At 49.6% G+C, this 26,920-nt stretch overlaps 2 protein-coding genes across 2 annotated transcripts; both read right to left on the minus strand.

Annotated features, from left to right (window-relative positions):
• Positions 1-7,586: 7,586 nt before the first annotated feature.
• LOC308049768 (feather keratin 1-like) lies at positions 7,587-7,895 on the minus strand (the record flags this gene model as incomplete). Its single annotated transcript, XM_080359614.1, has 1 exon — positions 7,587-7,895. One exon carries the CDS (start codon positions 7,893-7,895, stop codon positions 7,587-7,589), a length of 309 nt encoding a protein of 102 aa, XP_080215740.1.
• A 15,058-nt stretch (positions 7,896-22,953) lies between these two features.
• Positions 22,954-23,262, minus strand: LOC308049944 (feather keratin 1-like; the record flags this gene model as incomplete). The annotated part of the gene is made up of 1 exon (XM_080359839.1): positions 22,954-23,262. One exon carries the CDS (start codon positions 23,260-23,262, stop codon positions 22,954-22,956), a length of 309 nt encoding a protein of 102 aa, XP_080215965.1.
• Between the last annotated feature and the right edge of the window lie 3,658 nt (positions 23,263-26,920).

A 26,920-nucleotide genomic window follows, 5' to 3' on the forward strand; every position in this document is an offset into this window, starting at 1 on the left:
GTGTGTCCTGCAGGTCAGGGTCCAAAACACATGGCCAAACTGATGAGTAGAGGAATAAGGTGCAGTCCTGCTCACACTCCTCATGTAGTGAGGAAGGACCTGACTCCACAGGTCTTGTTGAAGAATCAAGGAGTTTTTGGATGACAAAGTCCTTCCTTATGACAGCATTGGATGGAGACTCCCAGAAACTGTCACAAGAGGGGATGACTTGGCCAAAGAAATCAGCAAATGTATCAAGCAAGAGAAGCTTTCCTTAGTCAAAGGTATTTTAGACTAGCACTGCAACCCGTCTGTATGTAGAGGCTGCGGCGAGCAGGGAAGCCATCGGGGAGGAGGGGAGATGCAACATGTTCTAAATCACAGGAGCCTTTGTTCACTAGGGAGAGGAATGCCTTGGTGGGAAGAAGTGCACCTTCATTCTCTTGGAGTTCAAAATGACCTCACCAGATATCCCCAGATCCATATTCTTTGTCTGCACAGACCTGTCCAGCACTCTGGGATACATCTTCTGCCTGTGCTGACATGATCTTGTTCAGAAAAAGCCTTGGGCCTCTCATTGCAAAACTTCAAAACAGCCTCCATGGCATAATGGTCATGTCATAAATGAGGAAATGAAATGAAAGTGATGACGGAAACCAAAACACGTGTGCCACTATGTAGGGTGGTTTGCTTTGGAGGTGAGTCTACTGGAAAATTACTGCCTGTGTGCAGTTTGGAGCCATTTCTTGTCTCCATCCTCTTCCTCACCTTTCTCCTCCTCCTGCTTCTCATCCTCTTCTTCCTCTGGGATTTCTCTGCACTTACCTGTCCCTTTGTCTTGTGCTGGGTCTTGGAGAGGTTTGACTTGGGAAGGGGAAGGAAGCAGAGAGTGTATCAAGGAGAGAGGCTGGGGCTTTGCTGAGATGCCTCCTGAGCTATGAGCAAGCTGAGGACCTCTCTTGGCTTGAGCCACATAGAAAAGCTCCTTTGAGGTTAAGGGTAGGTGGTCCATGTGGTGGGCTAATAGGCTGTTCTTCAACTACTCATGGAGCTCTGTTTTCCCCTGCTGTCTCCTAGGTGCAGCTCCAGCCACAAGACATGTCCTGCTACAACTTGTGCCTGCCCTGCCAGCCCTGTGACCCCACCCCACTGACCAACAGCTGCAATGAGCCCTGTGTCCAGCAGTGCCAGGACTCCAGAGTTGTCATTGAGCCCCCAGCTGTGGTGGTGACCCTGCCCGGCCCCATCCTCAGCTCCTTCCCGCAGAACATCGCCATGGGATCCTCCACCTCCGCTGCCGTTGGCAGCATCCTCAGCTCTCAGGGAGTGCCCATCAACTCCGGGGGCTTTGGTCTCTCTGGCTTGGGCAGCGGCATCTGCGGCACGAGGAGGCGTTTCCCCTGCTAAAGCTGCTGTTGATGGCCCTGGGGAAGGAAACCAGGGACACACAAGATGGTACCGGACTGGGATGTAGCATCAGGTTGTTGCTTTCAGAGGGGCTGAGTAACCCCAGCACCCCTTACAAAAGGGCGGGGCCAGCCTGGGCTCTAAGAAAGTCCCATGCCGCCCATGTCGCTTTTCCCCTCTTCCAGTGTCTCCTCTTCCTCTTGTGTCCTTGTTCTCTTGTGCTTCCCTGGGCTGTGAGCCCCACAAAGCCAGCCTAGGGAGGACCTGCTTGCCCTGCTCTATCAGTGGGGCAGGCAGATGGACACTTGGTTGAAAATTTTGCACAGCCATGGGTCACAGATTCCTGTTGCCCCCTGGTGCTCCCTGCTCTAGGGTCTCAGAGAAAGCTGTTTCCTTCTTTTGCCTCAATTTCTGCTGCATCACAGAACATGTCTCTGTGTCATTCTTTTCCTGTAAATGCTTTCCCAAGGTGCCCAGAGAGAAGGAAGATCCTCAGGGATTATTCGTGGAGGGTTGTCTTCAGGATGGTGGGTTTTGGCACAATTGTGTTGTGTCTGACTGCGATGGAATTCTCTTCCCCCGTAGTAGTGTTTAGAGTGCTGTGCTTTGGAGCTGGAGCTAGAATGGTTCTGATGACAGCACATCTGTGTTTTGGCTTTTACTGAGCAGTGCTTGCACAGCAGCCACGTTGCCTCTCCAGCCACACTCCCAAAGGCGTTAGGTTAGGCAAGAGCCTGGGTGGGGACATAGGCAGGACATCTGCAGGACAGCTGACTCAGAGTGACCAAAGGCACATTTCATACCACATGACATTGTGCTCAGCAAGAAATGTAAGAGAATATCAAAGAGGTATACAGTCCATTCAATATTTATCCATTCATTTTATAAAGCAAACACTGCTTTGCAGGAATTGGCAGAAAATCACCTCCTGATGGAAAGCAGAGAAGAAATCTTTTTGCTTTGCTTTGCTTCTGCACATGGCCTCTGCATTTCTTGCTTGAATTGCATGTGTCTCAACCTACAAGTCTGTAATCTTCTTTTCTCCCTGTCTTGCTGAGGAGGTGGAAGTGATAGAGCATCTTGGTTTACAGGCTGGTGACCAGACAAGGTCACCTCACCCTGGTCTTTTTGGTTCTTAATGTGTGGCTTGAGTCAATGGCAGTTTTAAATTGAGCAGGCTTTAGCTGTAGCAGTTACCAATTTACAGGCTGCTGTGCAGCGCAGGCAGTTTGCTCACTGCACTGCTTGTCTCTTGATTTTGCTAATGTTGGGAACATGTTAATAGAACCAAATGCTCTGGGCTTTGTCCTGGCATTGAGGCCCTTACAGTGCTGGGGGAGCTGTCTAGTGGAGAGGGTGAGGGAATTCAGCTCCCTCCTCCCAGTGGGACTCATGAGGAGTGTTTTGTTTTGCCGGGTCCCAAGTCTTTGCTCACCCTTAGGTGAGGTATTCACTGCTATTAATTTACATTATTGGCTTAATGTGGTATATGTAGAGTCTGGTGTCATGCTGGTATTAGAGGAGACAACTTTTGGGTGCAGAAACAGTGAAAAATTCCCTGTGGTGGCCAATGTTTGGGTGGAATTTCTTTCATTCTACTGGGCCTTGAGCTGTGTGTGTTTAGCCAGGATTCAGTACCATCAGAGGGCCATAGTTAAGACAGCTACCCAAATCACACCACTTAATGCATGTTCGAGCCAGGCAACTAAACTACATCTGGGAACATGATAATTGAGGCAGACACCAAAACCACATGTGCGGACACCATTGTTGAGATAGGGACTCAAACAGCATTTACAGTAATCACCTCAGTATTGGAAAAGAAGTAGTGAACAAGGAGGTGACCGTGTCCTTATCACGATAGAGGGAACTAACACTTAAAGGGTTTACCGCATAGCAAGTGTCTAGCTTAGAGCTTTGTGTAACCTATTCTGTTAAGAAACAGAGCCTCATTGAAGAAAACAAATTCTGCAAAGATAAGATGTTTTGCAGCACCCAGCAGCATCCTTGAGTCGATGAGATAACTAGAGTCTTCAGCAGAGGGAGGATGACGATCCAGTTAAAACCAGTCCAGAAGTGTGAGCTCCAGCCAACTCAGCATACTAGGCCAAAAGTCAGAAAGTTCACGAGCAGCCTTCATCCCCAGACTCCAGCCCCCAGCCACCAGGAGGCACTGCACAGGTGCAACAGGGAGGAGCTGGAGGAGAAGGCTATGGAAATGATTTCTTGGAACTCATTTCAATAAGAACTGGCTTTTCAAGGAAGGTTATGAATATGTATAGGCGTTCCTGGGATTATGGTGAATATGTAACACCTCGCTACATTTAAGCACGCGTCATGCCAAGATAAATTGCACAAGATTGAAGGAAAGATCCTTCTTGCACCCAGCGCTGAATAAACATACCTTCTTTATAACCTCGCAGGTTGTAAAGTTTAATAGCCTTACAGGTTGTAAAGTTTTTCCGCATGTCAATCATGGATTCATGAGTGAGGAGGCAGAAGAGTCCGATCAGGAAGCTGGGAAGCCTGCAGAGAGAGCAGGACCAACATTCAGGAACTGTAAGGTAAGGAAGCCCAACAGCGGAGATCCACTGCTAAGGACCGGGGAGTTAACAGTAGAACTGGAGGCAGGGAAACCTGAGGAAGAGGCGGTTCTGGCATTCTGGATCTCGGAGCCAGGCTGACTTGAAGGGGGCAACAACGGGGGATTTAAACACTGGGAAACCTGAAGCAGTATCGGGATATTTAAACAGCCCCTAGGGAGTGCAGGTGACCAGGAGCCTAGTGAACAGGGCCAGCAAACAGAGGTATTAGAGCAGTTAGAGCAGCACTTTGATTGGAAGGGTGAGTGGAAAGGGCGAGGAAGCTCTATCAGCTCCAGACATTAGTGCAGTTAATAGTTATCAGCCTCACAGGTGGAGCCTAACTATGGTAGCCACTCAGAAGAAAGGTAAATCCCCTGTATTTGTTACGAAGGAGGCAGCAACACAGACAGTGCTGCCAAGGAACACACAGCTGTTCAGACCTCCAGCTGCAAGGAATGCCAGTCTCTCAGTGTCATGGAATTGTAAGAGAGAGGAGAGCTCTGTGAGGTGCAAAAAGGCAGATGACCTGCTCAGCATGGTGGTGGAGCTAAAAGGGGAGGGAGAAAGGCTGCAAAGTATCAGGGAGGCAGAGAGAGAAATAGACGAGTGTGATCAAGCTCTGACCTCCCTGAGACACACAAGGAATAACCCCTGGCACCAGTACAGGTTTGGGCGGACCTACTGGAAAGCAGCTCTGCAGAAATGATTTGGTCAACAACAGCCAAGAATGCCAAAGATATCCTGGCATGCATTAAGAAGAGTGGGATCAGGAAGCTAAGAGAGGTGAATCCTCCACCTCTGCTCTGCCCTAGTGAGGCTGCATCTCCAATCTGTGTCCAGTTCTGGGCTCCTCAGCTGAAGAAGGATAAGGAATTACTGGAGATAGTCCAGTGGTCAGCTGCAAAGATGATTAGGTTCCTAGAGCACCTTTCTTATGAAGAGAGACTGAGAGAGCTGGGTCTCATCAGTCTGGAAAAGAGAAGCTGAGAGGGGATCTCATCAAAGTTTATAAACATCTCAAGAACGGATATCAAGAGGATGGGACCAGACTTCTTTCAGTGATGCCCAGTGATAGGATGAGGGGCAATGAATATGAGGAGAAACATCTTTACTTTGAGGGTGACAGAGTCTGGAACAGGCTGCCCAGAGTCATAGTGGAATCTCCTTCTCTGGAGATGTTCAAGACCCACTTGAACACATTCCTCTGCAATCTGCTCTATGTGTACCTGCTCTAGCAGGTGGGTTGGACTAGATGATCTGCAGAGGTGCCTTCCAACCCCAACCATTCTTTGATTCTCTGATTTTTAACTGTAGTCCCTGAAAATGTGTCCTATCAAGTGTGAGAACAAGATTCTCAGCACTGCTCTATATGGACTATATGAGCAGGACTTTAGCCAGGAGATCAGTGGGACAGATGATCCCACTCTGATGCTGATGCTCAACTGATGACACCTAGAACACTTTGTGGAGTTTAGGGCTCTAATGCAAGAAAAACTCTTCTACAATAAGGGAAGAAGGAGAATCTACAGAACAACAGGCGTGACAGTCTGACCTTGGATCCAGGAAGGATTGGAGTAGATCATCCTGAGGGCCGTGACATGGCATGTACAGGACAATCACGTGATCAGCCCCGTCAGCATGGGTTTATGAAAGGCAGGTCATGCTTGACTAGCCTGAACTCCTTCTACTACAAGATGACCCATTTAGTGCATTGGAGAAAGGCTGTGGATGTTGTTAAACTGCACTTTAGTAAAGTCTTTTCCAGCATTTTGCTGGAAAAACTGCTTGCACATGGCTCAGATGGGCACACTCTACACTGGGTAAAAAACTGGGTGAATGGCCAGGCCAAAAGAGTTTTGGTGAACGGAGTCAAATCAAGTTGGTGGCCGGTCATAAGTGATGCTCCCCAGGATTCAGTTTTGGGGCCAGTTGGGTTTAATCTCTTCATAAATGATCTGGAGGAGAGGATCAAGTGCACCCTCAGGAAGTTTGCAGATGACACCAAGTTGAGTGAGACTGTGGATCTGCTTGAGAGCAGAAAGTCTTTACAGAGGGATATGGATCGGATGGATTGTTGGGCTGAGGCCACTTGTCTGAGGTTCAACAAGTCCAAGTGCCGGTCCTGCAGCAACCTCATGCAATGCTACAGTCTTGGGAAACAGTGGCTGGAAAGTTGACTGGCAGAAAAGCACATAGGGTGTTAGAAAATAGCTTCCCAGTGTGTGACAAATGGGAAAGAAGGCCACCAGCATCCTGGCTTGTATCTGCACTGGTGTGGCCAGCAGTACCAGGGTACTGATTGTGTCCCTAGACTGGGAACTGGTGAGACCGCCTCTCAAATCCTCAGGTCAGTTTGGGGCCTTCATGCCAAGAAAGGCCTTGAGGTGCTGGAGCGAGTTGGGAGAAGGGAACAGAGCTGGTGAGGGGCTGGAGCACAAGTGTGATAGGAGCAGCTGAGGGACCTGGGGCATTCAGCTGGAGAACAGGAGCTGAGGGGAGACCTTTTGATCTCTGAACTGCCTGAAAGGAAATTGTAGCATGGAGGTTGTTCCTCTCTTCTCCTAAGCAGCAAGTAACAGGACAAGAAGATATGGCCTCAGGTTTCCCCAGCTGAGGTTTATATTGGAAATTAGGAAAAATTTATTCACAGGGCAGGTTACCAAGCATTGGAACAGGCTGCCCAGGGAAGTGGTTGAGAAGCCATCCCTGTAGGTTTATAAGACATGTAGCTGTGGTGCTTAGGAACATGGTTTAGCACAACTAATGACCCAATGATTTTAAAGGCCTTTTCCAACCTAGTGATTCGATGAAAGAACTTGATCAACAAGACTAAGTTAAACGCAGGGGGACCAGGATGGAGCAAAGTCTAATTTATGTGGCTTGGGAGAAGAGTTTGAGGGAACAAGGCTTTCTGAGGGTGGTTTAGGGAAGGATTTTATAGGAGACCTAAACACATCTCCATAGTAGCTATGGTCATTGAACTACATTGGATAGTTCTATCTAGCCAAAGATAGGCAGTGAACTTTATAAAGGAGAGGACAACCTAAAGCATGACTAAGCATACCCAAAGCAAACCTCTGTTAACAGTCAATGCAAAATCATCCCAAACACCCCCCTCCCAAATCCCGAGAAACATGTGTCTCCTGGAATCCTATGGAGAGAATCTGCAGGGGAAGGAATGACACAGAGAAATGGGCTCAAATGCAGCAGCACTTTAATGATTCAAAAGACGAAAACAAGGTTGCTTTGAGTGGAGAGAGAACCAGGGGAAGATGAGAGTCTGTGCCTCATGGCTGTGGTGCACATCCCACTAGGGGTCTATTTGCTGGAACCACAGAGGGAGCAGGACCAGCAGGTCCTCCCTAGGCTGGCTTTGTGGGGCTCACAGCCCAGGGGAGCACAGGAGAACAAGAAAACAAGAGGAACAGGAGACACTAGAATAGGGAAAATGCAGCATGGGCCGTGCTTCCTGAGAGCCCAAGCTGACCCTGTTCTCTTGCAAGAGGTGCTGGGGTTGCTCAGCCCATCTGAAGCAAACAACCTGACGCTCTTTCCCCAGTTCAGTATCATCCTGTGTGTCCCTGGAGTCCTTCCCCAGGGCCATCACCAGCAGCTTTAGCAGGGGAAACACCTCCTGGTACCGCAGATGCCGCTGCCCAAGCCAGAGAGGCCAAAGCCTCCAGAGCTGATGGGCACTCCCTGAGAGCTGAGGATGCTGCCAACGGCAGCGGAGGTGGAGGATCCCACGGCGGTGTTCTGCGGGAAGGAGCTGAGGATGGGGCCAGGCAGGGTCACCACCACAGGGGACGGCTGGATGTAAACGTGGGAATCCTGGCACTGCCTGACACAGGGCTCATTGCAGCTGTTGGCCAGCGGGGTTGGGCCGCAGGGCTGGCAGGGCAGGCACTGGTTGTAGCAGGACATGTCTTGTGGCTGGAGCTGCACCTGGGAGAGAGGGCAGAGGGAAACAAACAGAAGAGGTGCATGAGGAGTAGCCTGTCTCTGCACTACAAGGGAGACAAGCCAAGGCAAGATGGAGGTGAGAGCTGGAGCCTGTGTAGGTGACCCACAGGTTTCTCGCTCCGTTCAGCCCAGAACTCCCTACCTAGAGAAACGAAGTCCAAGGCAATCCTTGCATAGCCTATCACTTACTTCACCAAAGTCCCAGTCCCTCATCATGCAACATTGTTTGACCCCTTTTGTCACCCCAAAGTAGAATACCATGGACCAGCATAAGACAAAGGAGAAGGAATGGGCTGAGAAAATTAGAGGCACAAGAGGAGGAGGAGCGAAAGGAGAAAGAGCTTCAGACTCACCTTGTTCCCAAGGAGATGGATATGAGAGGAGTGGATGAGAGAGTGAGGAGAAGGACCCACTTTTATACTTCTCCTGCACTGCCCCAGGCCTCACAGTCATTGCACGTGGGCAGTAATTTTCCAATAGACTCACCTCCAAAGCAAAATATCCTACCTAATGGCACAGGTTTAGGTTTGTTTCTGTCAATGTCACCATTTCATTTCCTCATTTCTGGCATGACCACTAGGTCTCAGGGGCTCCTTTCAAGTATCCAGATGAAAAACCTGAGGATTTCCCTGGTAGGACCACTCCATGAGTGCTGGAGGATCTGTGCAGGTAGAGGGCACGGGTCTAGGGAAATAGGATTAATTTGCACCAAGGTACACATAAGCTCTCACCAATATAGTCCTCTCCTCTTTCCATTGATTTGTTTGGCAGTGTTGTTCCCTCTCAAGGTAATCTCTGGGGGTTCTCAATCAATGGCTTCTGTAGGCTTATGGAATGAGAATGTTGCACTCTATGTTTTCTCAACAATCCCCACGGAGTTGCGTACCACCTTACTACATGAGGAGTGTGCTGGGGCTTGGGAGAGCACCTTGTTCCTCCCATTCTCCTCGTGTTATGGTGCACTTTGGCCACACACTCTAGACAATGACCAGCAGGATACACTTTTCCAAAGCACAAAGACTGTGCTGTGAGCCCCCTGAACTGTGGCAGTGCCAGCGAGAAAGTCATGCTGAAGGCAATGGCCATTGGTGCTGCCTGCAGCTGTGCACTGATGTACAGCCCAGTGCTTGGAGATGGATTTCCTAGGTCAGGGATGGAGCTGCCCTGGCAGGGAATTCAGCCCTGCACGGGACATGGATGAACAGAGAGCACACACTCCTGACTTGACCAAAATCCTGACGCGCAGCCAATCTAAAATTAGAGTGTGACTTGCCATGGGTGGAATAGAGTCTATCCCACAAAGCTTGCCTCTCTGTCTGCAGGGCAGGGAAGTGAATCGCCTGTTTGATGTGGTCTGAGAGCTGGTTTTGTACCCCAGGCGCTTCTGGGCATATCTCCATCCTGGACATCCTCAGGGACATGGCACTGCAGGATCCTGACAGTTCTACTATGTTGGGGAAATTAAGGAAGTTTCCTTGCTTCTTTGATGGTGCTGGGTTTTTATCCAGCCCAAGGAGGCATTTGGGCTATGGGAAAGGATGTGCACTAAAGCCCTAACGCCTGGGAGAAGGCCAGATTTTCTGAGCCATTTTGCTCCTCACAGCTGCGGCCATGGCATCTTCCCCACCATCTGACACATGAGGCTGAAGTCAGCATACCTGAAATCCAGGGACTTTACTCTGCTACTCACTTTCTTCCCTGTCATCAGGTCTTGAACACTCAGTTTTTCCAGTGTGATAGCTATGGGTGTCCTTAATTCCAATGTTCCCAACCAATTCTTCCCTCTTAGGGGCAAATGTACATCACCCATCCTTTCACCATGATGTAATCAAGGGATATTGAGGTTGGAAGGAACTTTAGAAGATCTTCTAGTCCAGCCATCCCCACTGAAAGGACAGTCAGCCTTTGGAGAATGCTCAGGGCCAAGTCCTATCAAGCTCTGAATACCTACAAGGATGGAGAAGCCATAACCTGTTTGTGACAACACCAGATGGTGCATAACCACCGTTACACTAGCGAAGTATTTTCTGATGTTTCTCTGGAATTTCCGATATTACAATAGGTGCCTATTACCACTTTTTCCTTCTCTGGAACAGGACTCAGGAGAGTCTGGCTCTTTGTTCAGGAGCTAGATGTTTAGATAGAAAATCCTGTAAGTGAATACCAATGCCAAGAACCCTTGGAGTATCTCTGCCTTTCCTATAACCCCTGTCCCCACTGAAGCTGCTCCATTCAGCCTTTGCACAAGCCTCCCTTTTGTTGCTGAATACCTGGAGAAAGACCTTCTTACACTCCACATGATTTGCCTGGTTCAATGACATGTGGGCTTTGGCTTTCCTAACTCCAATCCTGCATAGTCAGACAACCTGGAAAATATTGTCCCCAGAGCAAAGGGCATCAAGGGAAAGACAGATGAAATCATTGGCAGAGCCTGGCCACCAGCAGATGCAATGGCCACTGACCGTTGGATCAAGCACAGAGAGAGGGAGGAGAGAGATGTGAGTGGCATGTCCTTAGTGAAGTGGAGTTGTTGGTTCCTCTGCAGACATGTGCAACACAGGCCAGAGCTGGGCCTCTTCCTGCGAAGGGAGTTGCAAACAATTCACCACCCCAAGACAACAACCCCTGCCAGCAATGGACCCCTGCAGATCTTAGGAGTCATCTTCTCCTGCACTGACAAGACACTGCCCAGGATATACTCAGACCGTAATCCCACCACATGAAAGGACTTGTGTGGTAGAATAAGCATGTCAGAAATGAGGAAGTTAAATGGCATCATTGATGAAAACTCAAAAGCAACCAGTTCAATTAGGTAGGATATTTTGCTTTGGAGGTGAGTCTGTTGGAAAATTACTGCCACGTGCAGTGACTGTGGGCCTGGGGCGGTGCAGGAGCAGTATAAAAGCGGGTCCTTCTCCTCACTCTCTCATCCATTTCTCTTGTCTCCATCTCCTTGGGAACAAGGTGAGTCTGAAGCTCTTTCTTCTCCTCCCTATCCTCACTACAGGATTTCAATGCACACTCTCTGTCCTATGCTGTGTCATGAGACTACTTATCACAGGAGAGGTATAGGAGCAGAAAATGGAATTCAGAAATGGGATAGATTCGGACAAGCTGAGCTATCATCTAGGTGGTGAACTCCCTAGGCTTGGTTGCCCTTAGGAGGGATCTTTTGGATTGAGGGTAAGGTGAAAACTGTGGGCCTCACCTCTGCAATGCTTCCACCTCCCATCTCGAGTTTACGTGTCCATTTGTCCTACAATGAGTCCAAGAACCGATTATCATGGGAGAAGGAAGGACTCAGAAGGAGTGACACGGAGAGAGGCTGTGCTTGGTTAGGTGTCTCCTGAGCTGTGGGCTAGGGAGGGATCTCCCTGGGCTTGGTTGCTACTGACAGGGTTCTTTTGGGCTAAAAAGAAAGGTGAATCCCATAGACCTCCCTACACAGCCTCCAGCTCTCTTCTCCAATGTTTTGGGGTGATAAGCTGCTCTTCATCATCCCTTGTGATTGTTTTCCCCTACCCTCTCTCCCAGGTGCAGCTCCAGCCACAAGACATGTCCTGCTACAACCCGTGCCTGCCCTGCCAGCCCTGCGGCCCAACCCCGCTGGCCAACAGCTGCAATGAGCCCTGTGTCCAGCAGTGCCAGGACTCCCATGTTTACATCCAGCCCTCCCCTGTGGTGGTGACCCTGCCCGGCCCCATCCTCACCTCCTTCCCGCAGAACACCGCCGTGGGATCCTCCACCTCCGCTGCCGTTGGCAGCATCCTCAGCTCTCAGGGAGTGCCCATCAACTCCGGGGGCTTTGGTCTCTCTGGCTTGGGCAGCGGCATCTGTGGCACGAGGAGGCGTTTCCCCTGCTAAAGCTGCTGGTGATGGCCCTCGGAAAGGAAACCAGGGAGCCACAACATGATACTGGACTGGAGACAGAGCATTGGGTTTTTGGTTTCAGAGGAGCTGAGCAACCCCAGCACCCCTTGCAAAAGGACAGGGCCAGCCTGGGCTCTCAGAAAGCATGACCCATGCAACCTTTCCCCTCTTCTAGTGTCTCCTGTTCCTCTTGTGTCCTTGTTCTCTTGTGCTCCCCTGGGCTGTGAGCCCCACTAAGCCAGCCTAGGGAGGACCTGCTGGCCCTGCTCCCTCTGTGGGGCAGGCAAATAAATATCTGGCAGGGTCACCACCACAGCCATGGGTCACAGACTCCTGTCTGCCCCTGGTGCTCCTTGCACTGGGGTCTCCACTTGAATCAACCTAGTTTTCTTCTTTTGTCCCATTAAAGTTCTGCTGCATCACAACTCATGCCTGTGTGTCTTTCTTTCCCCTGCAGATGCTCTCACGTGATACCCAGGGTCAGACCTGGTCTTCAGGTGTGGTTCTGGGAAGGGGTTGTTGAAAATGGTTTTGCAGTGGCTGTTAACACAGGCTTGCTGTGAGTGTGCTTAGCCTTACTTGGGGTCACCCTCTGCTTTCTAAACTTCACCACCCATCTGGGATTTGATAGAATTCTATGACAAAGTTCAATGACTATTGCTTCTCTAGAATGATTTTATACTTCCCACCAAAACATTCTCTACTCCATGCTCAGTGAGCCTTGTGCCCTCATCCTCTCCTCCTCAGAGAATTGCTCCAGCCTTCACATCATCCTGGCTCCGCAGCTTGTACCACTTGGTCAAGGTCTTTCTTGCATGAGAGATGTCATCTGATGAGTGCTAAGCAGACTGGGAGCTTAGGTTTTTTGAAGGAACTTCGAGTAACATGATGTACTGACAATATCCATGCCCACAGCAGGAAGGTTGTGTCACAGAGGCACCCAAAAAAATGTTTAGTCAGGCAATAAGCTCCAAACAGACTTTATTCTAACCAGAACTGTTTGCAAAACAACAATAACAAATGGGGTTCATCCAAAATTTTTCAGCACTCCCACAACATCATAAAACTGCTTCTAATACCAGTTAGGAATTGATTACTACACAGCGGACTCAAACTCAAGGATGTCAGATCCCAATACTCTAGAGTGATGACTCAAAATGTGCATTTTCCCAAACCATTAGAATGTGAGCCTCTCAAGAGTACCCAGATTGCTTTCGAGTTTGGCGAGGTGTCTCAGTCCCCAAGGAATGTTCCTTAGATGGCCAGTCTAAGAAGGAGAGTCTTTGCACACCCACTGCTGCCGTTTCTACTTAATGAAAACAAGAGCAGCTACAGAACATCGTGGACATCTGCAAGAAAAGGCGCAGTTTACACTTTACTGGGAAGAACTCAATTTATTTGGGCAAAATAATGCCTTCAAGGCTGGCATGAAGTGGCTAGAGAGTGTAAAAAATATCTACAGCGAAACAAAACAAAGGCCTGTCTGAGGTCAATGCAAGGATCCAAAGAGAAGCAGAGAAAGGCAGAATCACCTCCCTCTGGCCCCACTTCTTTTTTTGCAGCCCAATATACAATTGACTTTCTGGGCTGTGAGCAGATTCCTTGCTGATGTCCAGGTTTTCACCCACTAGTACCCACAATTCCTTCTCCACAGGGCTACAATGAATCTGTTCATCCCCCAGCCTGCATTGATACCAGGGGCTGGCCCACCCCATTTGCAGGACCTTGCACTGGGCCTTATTGAACCTCATGAGTTTCACATGGACCCACTTGTCAAGCTTCCCAAGTTGATCCCTTTTGATGCTTCAGCACTGCTGAGACCACAGCTGCCATGATGAGTGTCCAGTTTATGGCTCCCCAGTATGAGACATGCACAGCCATACTGGTGAGAGTCCAGCAAGGAGCCACGGAGCCCATGAAGTGACTGGAGCCCCTGAGGCAGAAGGACCTATGAGAGGTGGGGTTGTTCACCCTTGAAGAGAGAAGTCCCCAGGACATGCTTCCTAGCAATAGGTAAAAGAGCTGATGGGAAGGAGTCAAGAACACAGAGCCAGACACTCCTGAGTCATATCCAGTGGATGGATGAGAGGTCATGGGCACCTCTTGTAATACAGGAAATTCCACAGAAACATCAGAAAATACTTTGTTAGTGTGAGGGTGGTCAAGCACCATCTGGGTTTGCCACAGACATGTTGTGGCTTCTGCATCCTTGTAGATATTCAGAGTTTGACAGGACTTGGCCCTGAGCATCCTCCAAAGGCTGACTGTGCTTTTACCTGGGCTGGTCAGACTAGGCTATCCCTTGAGGTCCTTTCTAATGTCAAGGATCCTGTGATTCTATCATGGGGAAAGGACGGGTGATGCACAGCTACCCCTAAGAGGAAAAAAGTGATCAGGAACATTGGAATCAAGGGAAGCCTTGATTTTCAGAGTGGGGAAACACTGGAGTTCACAACTTGATGGCAGGGAGGAGCAAGTAGCAGAATAGAGCCCTTGGACTTGAGACATGCTGACTTCAGCCTAGTTAGGCAGCTGGTAGGGAGGATGCCATGGTGGAAGCTGTGAAGCACAAAAGAGTTCAGAAAAGCTGGCAGCACCTCAGGGACCTCGTGGTCCAAGAGCAAGAAGTGTCCAGCCGCTTACTCAGGAAAACAAGCAGACATCTCAGCAGACTGGCTTTGGCTAAGTGGGTTAGTGTGCTGATTTGACTGAAAATGAGTTAATTTTCTTCATGCAGTTAGAAAACTTTCTTCTTCATAGCTAGCACAGTCATTACTTGGACTTGGTTTCAGAAAAAGAGATAACATCCCAGCACAGAGTTAATGTTTTTAATTGCTCTGGTCTGAGAACAAAGGACATTTTGAGCACTCTGCCCATGGGTGTGAGGCAGCGAGGAAGGGGGAATGGATAGGGCAGAGCTTGACTGACATCCAGACTGCACAGTAAGAGTATTTGAGCCCATTAGTGTCAGGCTTCATACTCAAGGAGTCAGGACCTTCTGGTTTCTCCCTCTCTCTTGCTTACCCTGGGGCACAGCCAGGGTAGTTTGCTTCAGGAAGTTTAGTTCAGCATTTTGCTGTTTTGCAGAGGCCTCTGAGCCTTTCTGGCATTTTTCTCTTTCTTCTCTCTTTGGGATCAGCTGTTGGAAATGAGTTGCTTCCTGGGACTGGCTGCTCAGTGTGCAAGGAATTCATCAAGGAATTGTGTTGATTATATTTTATTTCTATATTATATATAAATTTACTAGTAGTGTATTAGTATTTTGTAATTTTATTAAATTGTGTTTTTCTCAATCCAAGTTTTTCCCTTCTCTTTTGATTTTCTCCCCTATTGGGTGTAGGGGAAAGGGGGTGAGTGAGCAGCTACCGTGGTTGTGTTGAAGCTCAGGATAAACCATAATAGGTAGTCAAGAAGATGCACCACAATCAAAAGGCAAAATTCCAGAGGTGGAAGGAGGGAAAAGCTGCTAAGGAGGAATGTGGAAATAATTCCTAAGTATGTTGGGTCACTGCTAGAAAAGCCTAAGTTCAGCATGCTTTGAGTCTTGCAAGGGGCACCAAGAGCTCCTTAGTAGGCGTGATTACATTTATACAGTCCTTAAATTCCATTCAGCCCTTTGTAAGGCAACTGCAAGGCTGATGTGGACCCTGGTGAAAATGTGTTGGACACCTCTGATCTAAACCATCTAGAAGACAGGGCCACTAGAGGTTCCTGGCATTCAAGCAGGACAAAAAGCAAGTCCTGCATCTAAAGAATAAGAATGTCTTGCATCAGTATGGACTGTGGACTGAACTATGATCTTAGAGGCCTCAACCCTCCTTAGGGTAGATGTGCCTTTGGGGCTTGATCATCTATGAGGAGAGACTCAGTGGTGGAAGGGAACAGAAATGAAGGTTTCATATTAATGACCAGAGACCAGGCTGTGGTAGGAGACTTTCCTGAATGCTTTCTGGAGGGAAAGAAAGGGTTGTAGAATGGATGTCCCCACCAGCTGGGACTCATCCCTGGGTCTCACACTATATATCTTCTTCTGGGCTTCCGTATGTCTCCTTTCCTATGCCTCAAAGACCTTCTCAGCTTGAAGCACATCCCAATACCGTTGGAGAGGCATGAAGCTTCCCTCATCCCCTCAGTGAGTGAGGGCTGTCAGGACCCTGCAGTGCCATGTGCTGGGGATGCTCAGGGACTGGACGGGATGCGAAGGGACCTGGGTAGAAAAACAGCTCTGAGACAACTTCAAAGAGGCGATGTGCTTCCCTGCCCTGCAGACATGGCAGGCCATGCATCCCAGCAGGCCAAGGGAGTGCCTTCAGCAGGCAAGCTACCATGGTGAATCACACTCTAGTTTTGGATTGGCCGTGTGTCAGGCTTCTGGTGTGAATCCAAGCCAGGAGTGCATGCTGTCTGCAGGCCTGTGTCCCACACAGGGATAAATTCCCCTGAGGTCAGGGCAGCTCCATCCCAGCCCCAGGAAAACCAGCTCTGACCACTGGGCTGGACCCGAGGACACAGCTCCTGAAAGACATAATGGCCTTCGGTCTCAGTGTGACCTTCTTCCCAGAACTCCCACAGCTCAAGGGGCTCATAAGGTGGCCAGAGTGTTTGGAAATGTGCACAAGCAATTGTGTCTCTAGCTGGTCAGGTCCAAAGTGTGCAGCCAAAGTGCATTGTGGTGTGAGGAGAGGGGGAGGAATAAGAAATTGTCCTAAGCCCCAAAACAACCCTTTTTTGTGTGGAAGAAACCTGCTCCATGGGACTCCAGCTGAAGCAAGATTTCAGCCAGTATTGCTGCTTTCTTCCACGGGAAATCCTTGCATTTCTCATATGGTGTTTGAAATGAGCAGCCATGGCCTAGATGGCATGGTAGAAATGAGGAAATTAAATGGGAGCGTTGACAGAAACCAAAACACAACCTATGTCATTAATTAGGATATTTTGCTTTGGAAGTGAGTCTGTTGGAAAATTACTGCCCGCGTGCAGTGACTGTGGGCCTGGGGCGGTGCAGGAGCAGTATAAAAGTGGGTCCTGCACCTCACTCTTGCATCCACTCCTCTCACCTCCCTCTTCTTGGAACTGAGGTGAGTCGGACAACCATTCTCCTCCTCTGCCTCCACCTCCTCTAGGATTTCTCATGCTGTAACTGCCTCTAAGTCGCATGCAGGGTCCATGCTGCTTGACATGGGAGCAGATAGGGGGCAGAACGTGTGACAAGGAGAAACTCTGGGATGTGGCTGAAGTGTGCCCTGAGCTATGGGCTATGTGGGGATCTCCCTGGTCAGTCTTGGCAGGGGTCGTATGAGGGAAAAGCCTTTGGGTCACCCACACAGCCTCCAACTCTCATCTCCAGTTTGTTCCTTGGCTCTCTCATGGTTGGGAGAAAGGCTGATACTATGCCATCCCTCATGCTCTGCCTCCCCCTGTCCTCTCTCCCAGGTGCAGCTCCAGCCACAAGACATGTCCTGCTACAACCCGTGCCTGCCCTGCCAGCCCTGCGGCCCAACCCCGCTGGCCAACAGCTGCAATGAGCCCTGTGTCAGGCAGTGCCAGGACTCCAGAGTTGTCATTGAGGCCCCAGCTGTGGTGGTGACCCTGCCCGGCCCCATCCTCACCTCCTTCCCGCAGAACACTGCCGTGGGATCCTCCACCTCCGCTGCCGTTGGCAGCATCCTCAGCTCTCAGGGAGTGCCCATCAACTCCAGGGGCTTTGGTCTCTCTGGCTTGGGCAGCGACATCTGCGGCACCAGGAGCTGTTTCCCCTGCTAAAGCTGCTGGTGATGGCCCTGGGGAAGGAAACTAGGGACCCAAAAGACAGGGCTGGACTGGAGACAAAGCATCAGGTTGTTCCTTTGAGATGGGCTGAGCAACCTCAGCAGCCCTTGCAAAAGGACGGGGCCAGCCTGGGCTCTCAGAAAGCACGGCCCATGCTGCTTTATCCCTCTTCCAGTGTCTCCTCTTCCTTTTTATGTCCTTGTTCTCTTCTGCTCTCCTGGGCTGTGAGCCCCATAAAATCAGCCTAGGGAGAACCTGCTGGCCCTGCTCCCTCTGTGGGACAGGCAGGTGGACACCTGGCTGGATCTGCACTACAGCCATGGGTCACAAACTCCTGTCTGCCTCTGGTGCTCTGAGTACTGGAGCTTCCCCTCAGAGCCACCTTGTTTTCTTTTTAACTCAATAAAGTTCTTCTGCATCCCAGACCATGCATTTCTCTCGTCCTTTCCCCTGCTGATGCTCTCCCAAGATGTCCAGAGAGAGAGATGTTGTTCAGGCCTGGTTCTGGGATGGGATTTTTGTGGAAGGTTGTGCAGTGATTGTCAGCTACTTTTGCTATTGACTATACTTAGTCGTGACTTGCATGTAGCCTCTCGTTTCTAAACATCTCTGTGTATGTGGGGTATACTGGGGCAGAACAACACAAGGCAGTTCAGTCACAACCATCACTTTGTAGAATACGCCTTGTCTTTTACCTTGGGAAGCTCAACATTGTGAAGCAAGTAGTCAGGTGAACGAGGAATTAATGTGGTATTGACAAGGCAGAGGCAATACTGTCCCAGGAAAGCCCAGGAGAACCTGTCCTAATGCCAGCCTTGAGACGTAGAATTTTGGGGTGAGGGAAAGACCAGGTGGAAAAGAAAAGCTGGAGAACAGGCAGGGAAAATACTGCCACAGCATCTTTGGGAAAACTTGTCCCAAGACCTGGAGGGGACAGATTGTACGATCTTCTAGTTGGTGCAGAGATGCCTTCTGCAATCTTTTCTTACCTTACTCAGAGCATTCAGGACAGCTCCTGCACACTGCCTGTCTTCTTGCCTGAGAACCTGAGCTCCTTCTCCTCATTGCTGGACCTGTATCCAGTGGGCCAAGAAGGGAAAAAAAAGCTGTCCTGGACCATAGGATCAGAGCATAATCAAGTTGCAAATGACCTTCAGAGATCATTAGTCTCAAGCCATGAGTGCCTGTCCTGGTTTTGCTTAAAACAAGACCACTTTCTCTTGTAGTGAATTTTCCCTTCAGCTAAGTTCTTCTAAGTAACTGCACTTTTCTGAATTTGGCTGCATGTTTTTTGAGACTCTTCCCTCTGAAGCTGATAAAGGTAGCAATGACATGCAGGAGAGGCCCAGGTTTAGACTTAGTGCTATGGAAGTCAAGGTTGCTGACAAATATTCCACATCCCATAAGTGGGAGAGGTGTATTTGCAAGGAGGAGCAAACAGAACAGGTGACTAAAATTGACTGAGTATTCCACCCCACACACATCATACACCCTAGAAGAGTGAGAGATCACAAGGGTCTCGTCCTCTTCAACCATGGCCGGCATCTGAAGAGGACCCTGCCTGTTGTGCCTGCTATCCTAGGCCTGGTTCCAGACCCTGCATCTCTGAATCCAGTTCTGGTTAACTGAGGAATCCAGCCCAGGACTTTCGGGTGCCTGCCCTGCAGCTGCGAGGGTGAAAAATCATGGACTCCACACAACCCAATATGAATTCAAGAGAAGCCATTTATTACAGAAACAAGCCTCCTTATATATGCAGTTATTTCCTGATCACGCATGCACGCTACAAGCATGCATTGGCTGATTGGATGTTGTCTATGTTCATGAGCTGTCCACACGCCCGAGTCTCACTGCTAATAGGTCTGTTGATTGTCACGGTTGAGATGGACAAACAACATGGACCAAGTTCTTTCAAGAAGAAAGTAATAGATGCCATTTATTGCTACAAGTGCATTTTTATACAATTCTACCAGTTCATGTGTCTTTTCACTATTGGTTACAAGTTAGAGCACTAACATCTCATTGGTTAATTTTTCTGTCATCCATGTTATTCTTCTATCCCTTTCTCTCTCATGGGTACATCCCTCCTCTCTCCGGATACTCCTTTACTCCCATCCTTCTCATGGGTAAATCTTAATATCTCAAGGCTGATCTCTACTCTCATATTTTCTGTCAAGGATTCCACAGACCCGCTGCAGTTTCCCACAGTTTATTTACGTCTTATTGAGTCCCTGTTATTGTAGAACTGCCTCACTCCCACAGCAGCTCCTCTTTTCAGCTTTCTGAGGTGGCCTTGAAATTCCTTTAGGCCTGGTTAGTTCAGTAACAAATCTCCATCTAACAGAAACCCATCCACACACTAACTTAAAGAAAATCCCTCAAATCTCCCACATGCAGCCACTGGAGTGACACCGGCTCCATGGTGGGAAACACTGCATTACCCCAGGAAATTCAAGACTGGTTTTGTAGATTTTGTATTATTTTCTCTGTTTAGTAGTAGCATTACTAAAGCACTTTTAACTTTTCCAACTTGCAAATCTCTCTCTATTTTCCTCCTATTACCTTTTTTTCTTAGTGGGGAGGGCAGGGGTGTTAACAGAGACCATCTGCCACAGTTTATTGTCACCCTGTAGTAAACGGTGACCGTGTTCAAGGAGGGTGACTGGACAATGTCCCCGGGAAACCTCTTTCACTGCCTGACCCACCTCTTCTGAAAACCTTTTTCTTCCTACCAGGTACAAACCTCTCATGTCTGAACGTGAGCCCATTGTCTCTAGTCCTCCAGACACACACAGCCAGTGTTGAGCCTGGATCTGTCTTCTGTGGGACCTCACCACTGCTACTCCAAAGCTGCTCTTCATTCTCACAACAAATATTGTCTTCAGCAAGCCCCGTGGCCCCCGTCACTGCTCCCCACACAAGTGCTCCAGCTCCTCACCATCCTGGAACACCTTCTGCTGAACACACTCCACTTGGCCAAGTTGTTTCTTGCATCACGTCTTTCTTGCATTACAGCAATGTTATAGGTGCTTCCGGGTGATGAGAAGAGTGGGACAGTCACTACCCTGTATCTCCTATCTGAGGTCCTGGTCACCATGGCCAGGATGCTGATGAGTGTGCTTGGTGCCCAGGAACTGTGCTGGAGTTGCACCTGTTTTGCTGGCATTACTGCAAAAGCACCTCTCCCTGGCCCTGCTGTTGGGCTTCTGCCTCTCAGGGCATGAGGGATTCATGGGGAAACAGGCCTGGCTCTATCTGGACATGCGTCACCTTGCCCAACTGTGTCCTACAGCAGTTGAGCAGCTCCCTTTCCTCATCTGCAAGCCTCTCTGCAGCCTTTGCTGCTGCTCATCATGCTGCTTTGGTGACACTCTGGACAGCCCTTGGAGACACTCAGCCTACACCCGCTGCCTCTTCTCCTGCCAGTGCCTCTCCCTGCTCCCTCCCTCCAGAAACATTCCCAGGAAGCTCTGGGCACAGAACGGAAAGGAGCAAAATGAGGATGACATGCACTGCATGTGGGTCTCTGTGGTATGTAGAACCCAGTCAGCATTAATCATCTACCAACTGTTCTCTTCATCCACTGTCCCAATAGAATGGGGGCAGATTTGGAAGAAAAGGAGAGCAAAATACCTTTGGGTCAAGATAAGGACACTGCTAGAGGGGAAGTGAGAAAAAAAAAATGAAATAACAAGTGATGCAAAAGCAATCACCCACCACTTCGCAGCGCCAAATCGATGCCTGAGCACCTTCTGAAGAACAAGTACTTTGAAAAGACTGGCCACAGTCATTCACTTAAAAATCTTTCTGTTAACAACCACCACCCAACCATCCTCAAGAACTGCTTCCCAGAATCACCATGAGGAACATTTCACCCAATGGGTATCTTGGGAGAGTGTCTGCAGGGAAAAGGATGACACAGAGCCTTGGACTGGGATGCAGAAGAACTTGGAGTTATGTCCAGCTTTACACCACAGTCCACAAACCTCACATTAAATCAACAGTTTTAATTAATAGCAGTAAACAACTCACTTAAGAATGAGCAGGTACCCCGGGGGTATACACAAGAAAACACCCCCACATCCGTTTCTCTGGGAAGAAGGAGCTGAATTTCCTCTTCCTCTCCACTAGACAGCTCCCCCAGCACTGTAAGGGCCCCAATGCCAGGACAAAGCCCAGAGCATTTGGTTCTATTAACATGTTCCCAACATCAGCAAAATCAAGAGAGAAGCAGTTCAGTGAGCAAACTGCCTTGGCTGTACAGTGGCCTGTAAATTGGTAACTGCTACAGCTAAAACCTGCTCAAATCAAAACTGCTGCTGTCTCAAACCCCACAGGAAGCACCAAAAAGACTGGGGTGAGGTGACCTTGTCTGGTCACCAGATGTCCACCAAGATGCTCTATCGCTTCCACCTCCTTGAGGAAGACAGAAAGAATTACAGGCATTACAGAGTTGTAGGCTGAGATACAAGCAGTGTGAGGAAGAAATGCAGAGGACACGTAGACTAGCAAAGCATAGTAAGAAAGATTTATTCCCTGTTTTCTATCAGGAGGCGATTTTCAGCCAATTTCTGCAAAGCAAGGGCAGAGTACATATAGAGGTTGCTTTGAAAAATGAATGGACAAATATTGAATGACCCCTCCACTTCCTCCTTGTTTCTCTTACAGTTCTTGCTGAGCACAGCGTCATATGGTATCGAATGTCTCTTTGGCCTTTGGGAGTGCAGCCATCATCAGAACCGTTCCAGCTACAACTGCAAAGCACAGCACTATGAACACTGCTGTAGGGAAAGAGAATTCCATCCCAGTCAGAATAAACACAATTGTGCCAAAAGCCACCACACAACCACACTAAAAACAGCCCTCCCAGCAAAATTCTTGAAGACCATTCTTCTCCCTAAGCACCTTGGGAAAGCATCTGCAAAGGAAAAGATGACACAGAGACATGAGCTCAGGTGCAGAAGAACTTTAATGAGGCAAAAGGGGCAAAGAGGTGGATCGGAGTGGAGATCCTGGAGCAGGAAGCACCAGGAGCAGACAGCAATCTCTAACTCATGGCTGTGGAAGACATTGAACCAGGTCTCCATCTGCCTGTCCCACAGAGGGAGCAGGGCCAGCAGGTCCTCCCTAGGCTGACTTTGTGGGACTCACAGCCCCGGGGAGCACAGGAGAACAAGGATGCGAGAGGAACAGGAGACACTGGAAGAGGGGAAAGGCGGCATGGGCCATGCTTCCTGAGAGCCCAGATTGGCCCCGTCCTTTTGCAAGAGATGTCAAGGTTGCTCAGCCCCTCTGAAACCAACTACTCAATTCTCCCTCCCAAGTCCAGTCCCATCCTGTGTGTCCCTGGGGGCCTTCTCCAGGGCCATCAGCAGCAGCTTTAGCAGGGGAAACACCTCCTGGTGCCGCAGATGCCGCTGCCCAAGCCAGAGAGACCAAAGCCCCCGGAGTTGATGGGCACTCCCTGAGAGCTGAGGATGCTGCCAACTGCAGCGGAGGTGGAGGATCCCACGGCGGTGTTCTGCGGGAAGGAGCTGAGGATGGGGCCGGGCAGGGTCACCACCACGGGGGAGGGCTGGATGTAAACATTGGAGTCCTGGCACTGCCTGACACAGGGCTCATTGCAGCTGTTGGCCAGCGGGGTTGGGCCGCAGGGCTGGCAGGGCAGGCACGGGTTGTAGCAGGACATGTCTTGTGGCTGGAGCTGCACCTGGGAGAGAGGACAGGGGGAAGAAAAACAGGGGAGATGAGTGAGGAGCAGCTTGTCACGCCAGCATGAGCAAGACAAGGTATGGCCTGCAGACAAGAGCTGGAAAATGTGTAGGGGACACACACACTTCTCCTTCCCCTCAGGCAGCCCCACCATGAGCAATGAAGCCCAAGGGGATCCCACCTGGCCTGCAGCTCAAGAAGACACCTCAAACAATACACTACCATGTCACACTTGCTGACCAATTCCCTCTCACACTACAAACATCCTCCAGACCCTGCATGGGACTAAAGGGCAGGAATGCAATGAGAAATCTTAAAGGAGGAGGAGGAGAAGGAGGTGGAGATTGGGCTTCATACTCACCTTGATCCCAAGGAGACGGAGGCAAGAGGAGTGGATGAGAGAGTCAGGAGAAGGACCCACTTTTATACTGCTCCTGCACCGCCCCAGGATCACAGTCACTGCAAGCGGGCAGTAATTTCCCAGCAGACTCACTTCCAAAGCAGAGCATCATATGTAAAGTTTCTATTTTGGTGCCCATCAACGCTGTCATTTCATTTCCTCATTTCTCACATGCCTGCTCTGCCATGCAGGCTTCTTTCATGTGCTGGCTTGAGATGCATCAGTGGAATTACAGCAAATAGTGTCTTGGCAGAAGTTTGTAACTGTATCATAAAACTTCACAAGACTTCAACAACAAAAGTCAAAACAATGATACCTTTAAGTGTCCAGAATAATGATAGAAGGAGAGAGAGAGAGAGAGAGAGAGAGAGAAAGAGAAAGAGAGAGAGAGAGAAAGAGGAAAGAGAAAGAGGAAAGAAGGAAGAGGGATGAGGAAAGAGGGAGGAGGGAAGAGGAAGAGAAAGAGAAAGAGATTTGAATATCAGAAGGAAGAGAAGATTTCTCCAGTCAGTCTGACAGTCTCTATAGCTGTCTTGGTGGTGAGTGCAATGAAATTTCATTACTGCCACACAGCACACCGCACAAAGGTGTCTCGAGTTAGGAGTTTTGTGCTTCAGTCCATTCACATCCAAGAGAAGAGCGGGTGGCTCATCTACTCCCTCTGCTCGTCCTTCATGCTAAATAAGGGGATTGTTCAAGAAATGCGTGGGTGGTCTCAGAAAACAGAACTCCTTTGGGTAGCTGTGCCCAAAGGGCCAGGGGTCAGCATCAGGGAGAGAACTGAAGGGTGGAAGAGAACAGACACACAAACTACATCATCCTGGCCAAACAGACTGGGCGGTGCTGAGGAGCTCTCCTGAATTGTCAGTAAAAAGAAGGAACAAAAGCATTGCAGAAATCTCCACTCCACCCGGGACTCATCCCTGGGTCCCAGTGAGGCACAGAATGACCTTAACCCTTGAGGTTCTAAGGAAGGTATGTATTTGTTTACGAATCCGGACAAACAGGGAAGCATTTCAATTTGTACGTGTGTAAAATTACAGTAGCTGTGAACTTGGTTAAATGCAGTGAAGTGTTATATATTCATGAAAGTTTTAGGAACGCCTGTACATATTCATAACCTGTCCCCAAGAAGGCGGTTCTTATTACAATGAGTTCAGGAGACCATTTCCAGAGCCTCCACCTCAGACTCCTCCTGGTTGCAACTGCGCAATGATTGTGAACCCGGGTCCTCTTCTGTGTACACGGTCACCTTTGGTCCGGTGTGATGAGTTGGTTGGGACTCAGACTGCTGAGTTCGTTAAAACTGGTGTAGCTCCTACCCTTGCCAAAGTATCTGTTATCTAGTTCACCCAAGGTTGCATCAAGGATGCACCCAAGGATTATCATTTTTGCAAGGCTTCAGTGAAGTCCTATTTTTACTACAATAAGTTAGACAGAGCTAAGCAAGGCTGGGCAATAGTGATGTGGGTTAAAGGGTTAGCTCTCTAAGTGTCTTTAGTGACGTGGGGTAGGGATAGTTCTCAAGTGTCAGTTCTTTAAGTGTCCCTTAGTTAATTGTCTATAATCTATATCACCAGGAAAAACATGTCCTGGCATTAGGGTATCAGCAGGCCTCTCCTCCACTGCCCCAAAGCCCTCCTCTTGCTGGAGCACCAACCAGTACCATTGGAAATGCAAAGAAACCTCCGCAAACTACCCAGTGAGTGAGGGCTGTCAGGACCCTGCAGTGCCATGTGCTGGGGATGCTCAGGGACTGGACGAGTTCCGAAGGGACCTGGGAAGAAAACCAGCTCTGAGACAACTTCAAAGAGACGATGTGCTTCCCTGCCCTGCAGACATGGAGTCAGCTGGGACGCATCCCAGCAGGCCAAGGCAGTGCCTTCAGCAGGCAAGCTGCCTGCGATAGACTCTCCCTACCCATGCTGAGTCACACTCTAGTTTTGGATTGGCTGTGTGTCAGGCTTCTGGTGTGAGTCCAAGCCAGGAGTGCACGCTGTCTGCAGGCCTGTGTCCCACACAGGCATAATTCCCCTGAGGCCAGGGCAGCTCCATCCCAGCCCCAGGAAAACCAGCTCTGACCACTGGGCTGGACCCGAGTACACAGCTCCTGGAAGCCATAATGGCCTTTGGTCTCAGTGTGACCTTCTTGCCAGCACAAGTCTAGCGGCTCACAGGGTGGCCAGAGTGTTTGGAAATGTGTCCAAGCCATTGTGTCTCTAGCTGGTCAGGTCCAAATTATGCAGCCAAAGTGCATTGTGGTGTGAAGGAGAGTAGGAGGAATAAGACATTGTCCTGAGCCCCTAATCACCCCTCATTTGTGAGGAAAAAACCCTGCTCCATGGGGCTTTACATAGAGAATATTTGTGGCAGGTACTGATGTTTTCTGACACAGGAAATCCTCACACTTCTCATATGGTACTTGAAATGAGCGGCTGTGGCCTGGAGGGCATGGCACAAATGCGGAATTGAAATGAGAGCGTTGACAGAAACAAAAACACAACCTGTGTCATTAATTAGGATATTTTGCCTTGGAAGTGAGTCTGTTGGCAAATTACTGCCCGCGTGCAGTGACTGTGGGCCTTGGGCGCTGCAGGAGCAGTATAAAAGTGGGTCCTGCACCTCACTCTCGTATCCACTCCTCTCACCTCCATCTTCTTGGAACTGAGGTGAGTCGGACAACCATTCTCCTCCTTTTCCTCCTTCTCCTCTGGGGTTTCTTTGTCCCTTTGTCCCATGCAAGGTGTTGAGGCTGCTCGCCATGGGAGCAGACAGGGAGCAGAACGTGTGACAAGGAGAGACTCTGGGGGGTGGCTGAAGTGTGTCCTGAGCTATGGGCTACGTGGGGATCTCCCTGGTCGATCTTGGCAGGGGTTGTATGATGGAAAAGGCTGTGGGTCACCTACACAGCCTTCAACTCTCATCTCCAGTTTGTTCCTTGGCTCTCTCATGGTTGGGAGAAAGGCTGATACTATGCCATCCCTCATGCTCTGCCTCCCCCTGTCCTCTCTCCCAGGTGCAGCTCCAGCCACAAGACATGTCCTGCTACAACCCGTGCCTGCCCTGCCAGCCCTGCGGCCCAACCCCGCTGGCCAACAGCTGCAATGAGCCCTGTGTCAGGCAGTGCCAGGACTCCAGAGTTGTCATTGAGCCCCCAGCTGTGGTGGTGACCCTGCCCGGCCCCATCCTCACCTCCTTCCCGCAGAACACCGCCGTGGGATCCTCCACCTCCGCT

Source organism: Nesoenas mayeri, assembly GCF_963082525.1.
Source record: "Nesoenas mayeri genome assembly, chromosome: 26".
Taxonomy (NCBI): domain Eukaryota; kingdom Metazoa; phylum Chordata; class Aves; order Columbiformes; family Columbidae; genus Nesoenas; species Nesoenas mayeri.